The sequence below is a fragment of the Nyctereutes procyonoides genome, unplaced genomic scaffold, assembly GCF_905146905.1.
Source record: "Nyctereutes procyonoides isolate TBG_1078 unplaced genomic scaffold, NYPRO_anot_genome, whole genome shotgun sequence".
Taxonomy (NCBI): Eukaryota; Metazoa; Chordata; class Mammalia; order Carnivora; family Canidae; genus Nyctereutes; species Nyctereutes procyonoides.
Window position 1 is genome coordinate 23,391,960 of NW_026575034.1, and position 6,847 is coordinate 23,398,806.

Consider the following 6,847-nt stretch of genomic DNA (forward strand, 5'->3'; position numbering starts at 1 on the left):
AATCTCAATCTGTCCAATTTTATCTGTTATTTAAGGGGTGACTCAAAACCAAATCTCCATTATATCCATGTTTTGTTTCAACAACTCAAAATATGAATTAAGCCTCTGAATCATATCATCTATCACTTGAATCTTTCACCTTCCTGTTGAATAATGCCTGCCTATTGTAAATTCTGTATTGTACAGCTTTTCATTCTCTCACACTCCTTCACTAGGTAGTGATTACTGTGGCACTGAAATAGGTGCCAATCAATACTTAATGGTTGATAATTTATTACTTCCATATTCAAATGTTTTATCTCTTACATGGATTAAACAACTTTCCCAAGACCTTTTCCCGGATTTGTCGAGTTTTTACACAATACACAATGGGGTTCATTAGAGGCGGGAACAACAAGAATATATCTGCAACAAGGATTACAACTAGAGGGCTTTTGTGCTTGGCAAAGCGGTGCATGGCAGCAAGGGTGATGATGGGTACATAGAAAATGAGCACAGCACAGATGTGGGAGACACAGGTATTGAGAGCCCTGAGCCTCTCTGCCAGAGATGCAATGCTGAGTACAGTCTTCAAGATGAGCATATATGACAGAAAAATTAATGCCAAGTCCAGCATAGTACAGAGAGCAACAAAGAAGCCATAGATAACATTGATTTTGTTGTCAGAGCAGGCTAGCTTCATCGTATCCTGATGCAGACAGTATGAGTGAGAAAGGAGATTCTTCTGACAATATTTTAATCTCCTTAGAGTGAAGGGGAATGGAAGCACTAAGAGAATGCTCCTGATGGCTAAGATCAGGCACATTTTAGCAACTCTGTCACTAGTGAGGAGAGAACTGTATCTCAGGGGATTATGAATGGCAAGAAAGCGATCCAAAGACATAGCTAGAAGCATGGAGGATTCCATGACAGTGAATCCATGGATGAAGAATTCTTGAGCAAAGCAAGCATTGGGTGAAATTCCCATGGAATTGAACAAGAAGATTCTCAGCATGGTAGGAAGGGAGGAGAAGGATAGGCCCAGGTCAGAGATGGCCAACAGGGCAAGGAAATAGTACATGGGCTCATGAAGTGAGGGTTCTGTCCTAATGATAAAAAGAATGGTGCTGTTGCCCATGATGGCAACCAGGTACATGAGGCAAATGGGAATGGAGATCCAGATGTGAGCATGTTCCAGACCTGGGATTCCAATCAGAAGAAAAAGCTGGACCTCAGAATTATTGGAAGCAGACATAATGAGTGAGAATAGGAGCTTTTTAGCCAGATCTGAAATCACATAAATAAAAACTAGTCACACTTTTTTTATAAAATTCCGTGTTGTGGGGATAAGCAGCTCTTTCATATCCTATGCTCAGAGGTGTATCTGGCATAATAGTAATAAAATGCAATTTTCAACATTTATCAAAAGTCCTTAAATATGTTTATGTTCTCCAACATAGGATTTTCACTTATAACAATTTGTCATACGGGCTTGATTTTCTTTTTTTTTAATAATAAATTTATTTTTTATTGGTGTTCAATTTGCCAACATACAGAATAACACCCAGTGCTCATCCTGTCAAGTGCCCCGCTCAGTGCCCGTCACCCATTCACCCCCACGCCCCGCCCACCTCCCCTTCCACCACCCCTAGTTCGTTTCCCAGAGTTAGGAGTCTCCCTTTCTGATATTTCCTACCCATTTCTTCTCCCTTCCCTTATATTCCCTTTCACTATTATTTATATTCCCCAAATGAATGAGAACATATGTTTGTCCTTCTCCGGTTGACTCATTTCACTCAGCATAATACCCTCCAGTTCCATCCACGTCGAAACAAATGGTGGGTATTTGTCATTTCTAATGGCTGAGGAATATTCCATTGTATACATAGACCACATCTTCTTTACCCATTCATCTTTCGATGGACACTGAGGCTCCTTCCACAGTTTGGCTATTGTGGACATTGCTGCTATAAACATCGGGGTGCAGGTGTCCCGGGCTTGATTTTCTAACGCTTTTAGCCAAATATTAAATTATCATATCAAAACAGCTGCTTTGCTTGAGTTAATGATAGGCATTCAGAATCTTTATCACTGTTTTTTCACATGATCTTTAGTAGTCCTCCCCATTGGCTTTATAACGAGATCCTGACTTCATGTAAGAAAGTTTAAAAATAATAGTCTAAGAAAATAATCAAAGATACCTGAAAATATCTACACTATGGTAAATATTAAATGCTAGAAAGTAAATTTATAGACTAATATGAAATAAAATTTTATATTTCCTAGTTCAAGCATCCATGTACCACTTTTCAGGTTATCATGTTATTATTCCAAGGGATGGTGCTGAAGCCATATAGTAGCATCAGGTGCATGTTCATCATATCTCCCTTGATTAAGTTATCCTATAATTTATCTTCTTGACTGAATTAGTCAAAGAAATTCTAAATGAAAAAATCCAATCACTCAGTTTCTCTTTGTAAAGTAAAAATTTTAAATCCACCTACACATTAAACTAAACCCTCATTTTATTGTTAGGGTCTCCCTTAAAGTGTTCACAAACTATATTTTCCAAGGAAAAATATATGATCTTTCAACTTATTATGAATTTGTTGAGCTTTAGGATATCATAATCTTGAATAATCAGCATAAACTACTGGAGAAATACAGGTATCTTAGATAACCATCATAAATATCATTTATGTGAGTAAGCCTGATGAACACACACATAAGTAAATGAAAATTATTAAACTAATAATTTCAATGGCAGGTTCAAAATGAAAGGAGAGCCATAATTTTTTATAAGTTCAAATGGCAAAAGAAGAAAAATCAGTCTTCAGTGGAACATATAGGGGATGCTGGAAATTATTGGATTCCTCTAAATTGAAGTTTGTGAATTTACATTGTATTTTGTAATTCTCTAGATGGTAACACTGAAAAACATAATACATAAGAAGCAGCCCTCTACCAATATATTTGATATTCTCTGATGCGGTTGATGCAGATTTGTTTTGCCAGCTTGTAAATTGAGGAGCAAATGCTAGACTGGGAGCTCCTAAACATGTCTTATTTTCTCCCACCATGGCAGCAAGCTTAATGCCAACCCCAAAGAATGTATATTTTGAGGATGGCAGTAGATTTTCAAATACCATGAAAATTATTCTATATCTAATCTGTCAGACTGCCTACTTAGCAAATTTTGTTCTGACCCCTCTTAGGAGTCATAAAAAAAAACTTATTATTTCCAAAAACATTGAATTTTATTCCCTTTCCTTTTCCTCTTTGTCTGAGAGGTATTGACTTTGGTCTTTTCAGAGAATACTTCTGTTGTGCATCCTTTATCATGACAGTTTTTACACTATTTTATAATGTACTGTTTTCATGTACTCAACCCCGCCACTACCATATACACTGACTATTAAATACTAAAAGGCACAGAAGAGATTTTCTTTATTTTCATTTATCTAGACATAGTTTCTAGAAAATAGAGGCTCTCAACAAAAGTGCAAAGACTAAATGTGAGTGGAAAAAAAGTAAGACATGTAGAATCATTTCTTAATGCCTTCTTCTTTTCTTCTCTAGCAGTAACTAAGGGATATTTATTCCCACTCTGTCACCTACATTCTTAATGGTAAACTTATTCTTACTCAGAGTATGCTTTTGAACATGGAGTCTGAACTTCAGGAGAACTGGGTCATGAGAGTAGATGACATAACCCAAGAAAAATGTATAAAATACAAAATTTAAATCTCATAATCCTGAGGAGAAACAAGATTGTTGGGAACATCTTGTCCAAGAATATACAGAGATTTGGGAGAAAAACTAGCAGAATGGGACATAGTGGGTATTAAAGGAAGAGGGTTTTTCAAGGATGATAATCTTATATCAAAAATTGCTTAGACCTTAGAATTTCTATTTTTAAGTTAAGAAATAAGCCCTCAGATCTGATGCAATAATATCGAGGTATAAATCGCATCTTGGCAACTTACCATCTGTGTGAATGTGGGTAAGTTCTTTAGGCCTTCAAGCAGCTGTACATTCTCCTTTGTTAAATGTTATAAACACAATATCTATCTAAAATAGTTATTATATAACTATTACAACTATGTATACAAAATAGTCTGATACAGTCTTTAACATATGGGGACAATCAATAAATACCAATAATAGTAATAATTATTTCACCAAAATTCCTTACCAATCATTTCACACATCAAGTCCAGACTAACTGAAGCGGCTTTTTTTCTATTTTAATTGACAATACGGTTTGTTTTTATTTCTGATATTATCAAGTAAATGGGACCTTAATACTAGAGTTAATAAAATCTTTTCTAAATTTCAAACCATGCACTCCAATCCACACTTCATTTGAACACACACACACACACACACACACACACACACACACACCACTTCCTTTTCCTCCCATAGTAATTTCTTCAAATACAAACTGTTTAACAACACCCTAGCTTCAGGTTTACAAATGGATTTTTAACTAACTGCACTTACCAAAACTAGATGCTCAATACATCCCTGAAAAATATAAGCAAGATTCTCAACTTTGACTTCCACTTTATCTAGATGTGCCTACTTCTACTTCCCTCTGTGATATGGGCCTTTGGGAGGAATAGAAAGACAGCCTGCACTCTGGGATCTCCAGTAAACTTAACTAGAAAGGGGTGGGGGTAGTACATTAACTCTTTGGTACCCAAGAACTCCAATAGGAGCTAGAGAGAAATTGTGAGGCAAACCAACCAGAGAAGTACTCAAGTGAGAGGTAAATAATGGAAATAATAACAAACATGTATCAAATATTTTTATTTATTTTTATTTTTTATTTTTTTTTATTTATGATAGTCATACAGAGAGAGAGAGAGGCAGAGACACAGGCAGAGGGAGAAGCAGGCTCCATGCACCGGGAGCCTGACGTGGGATTCGATCCCGGGTCTCCAGGATCCCGCCCTGGGCCAAAGGCAGGCGCCAAACCGCTGCGCCACCCAGGGATCCCATGTATCAAATATTTATGAAAACAATTTACAAGCTATAAAATGACTTGTCAGTTATTCAATTTATTTCTTTGATGTATTTTTGGCAAATGTCATTAGATAAGTATTGAAATAGGCATTTTCTGCCATGTCTGTTAGATTTCCAACCAGGTATCCACAAATTTCATGCCTTCTAATTTTATCTTGTATTCAGTAGAAACTATTTGAAAGCAATCTCTTGTACTTTATTCATATATTTCTAATTTTTATGAAAGTCCTATAGTGGTTTAATTCCTAAATTAAATAATAGTTACTCAAGGCTATGAAGCAATATGAAAATTAGATGACTTAAATATAAAGAGGATATAGATAATTAGCATACATGTATCTGGGAACAAAGATGTAGAAAGTCAAGCGTAGCCTCACATAACTTTTAGGAATTTACTTGGGAATTTTGTTTCATTCCTGTAGTTTAGGGTTTGTTGGGCTAGAGGTCTTCATTCCCAGAGTAGGGGATATAGCAAGGGTCCAATTAAAATTTAAGTTATAGACCTGCCCTACGACCCAGCAATTGCACTGTTGGGGATTTACCCCAAAGATTCAGATGCAATGAAACGCCGGGACACCTGCACCCTGATGTTTATAGCAGCAATGTCCACAATACCAAACTGTGGAAGGAGCCTCGGTGTCCATCGAAAGATGAATGGATAAAGAAGATGTGGTTTATGTATACAATGGAATATTACTCAGCCATTAGAAACGACAAATACCCACCATTTGCTTCAAGGTGGATGGAACTGGAGGGTATTATGTTGAGTGAAGTAAGTCAATCGGAGAAGGACAAACAGTGTATTTTCTCATTCATTTGGGGAATATAAATAATAGTGAAAGGGAATATAAGGGAAGGGAGAAGAAATGTGTGGAAAATATCAGAAAGGGAGACAGAAGATGAAGACTCCTAACTCTGGGAAACGAACTAGGGGTGGTGGAAGGGGAGGAGGGCAGGGGGTGGGGGTGAATGGGTGACGGGCACTGAGGGGGACACTTGATGGGATGAGCACTGGGTGTTATTCTGTATGTTGGTAAATTGAACACCAATAAAAAAAATTTATTAAAAAATTTTTAAAAAGGCAAAAATAAATAAATAAATAAAATTTAAGTTATAGCTCCTGCTTAGTAACTTTGATCTTCTCAAGCCCAAAGATGAACAGACACAAAAAGAAGTCACCAACCTGGCAAGGATAATTAATCACTAATCAGGCAAAAATAATGATGCTGCCAATGTGGAGTGGGGGAGAGGAAAGAAAATCTTCCGTACCCAGATAGTTAGCTAGTTATCTCTTGTTATTCTCCTGCTAAGTTTTGATGATGAATGAGCAAGTGAAGTAGCCATACCCTGAGAAGGGCATCGTATCCAGAGGTTCATACCTTTTGGAAATAAGGACCTGAATCATCCACCATGAAATACACCTAGATAGTAAAGGTACTAGCTGATGATGAAGGGAATTTAGATTGAGCAATAGAGGTGGGAAATGATAATATGCTTTGAGACTTCAAGAATACCATAGTGAGTGGTGTCTGTCATAGTTTATCCTCTAATTTTCTATATTTATATTTCCTCAGGCAAAGGAACCAACCCAAACACTGGATGGGCTATTCCCAAACTGGGAGAATTTACTAGATGAAGCAGCGGATATGAGTGGTGCCAGAGCAGACTCTAATAAATACAGTCAGCACTACTGCAGAACAGAGACACTCCTTCCCCACCTTCCAGGAATATTGGCTGCTATTGAAATATAACTAGAATTATATTTTTCTGATCCAAATAAAGCTGCCTTCTGGAATTTTTCTGATCCAAATGAAGTTGCCTCACCCAAGTTATGCTT

At 36.8% G+C, this 6,847-nt stretch overlaps 1 protein-coding gene across 1 annotated transcript; it reads right to left on the reverse strand.

Annotated features, from left to right (window-relative positions):
- Positions 1 to 295: 295 nt before the first annotated feature.
- On the reverse strand, positions 296 to 6,422 carry LOC129505085 (olfactory receptor 51A7-like). The gene is given in 3 exon segments (XM_055318021.1): positions 296 to 1,219; positions 1,221 to 1,252; positions 6,407 to 6,422. Coding segments are annotated over 3 exon segments (972 nt in total).
- Positions 6,423 to 6,847: the final 425 nt, after the last annotated feature.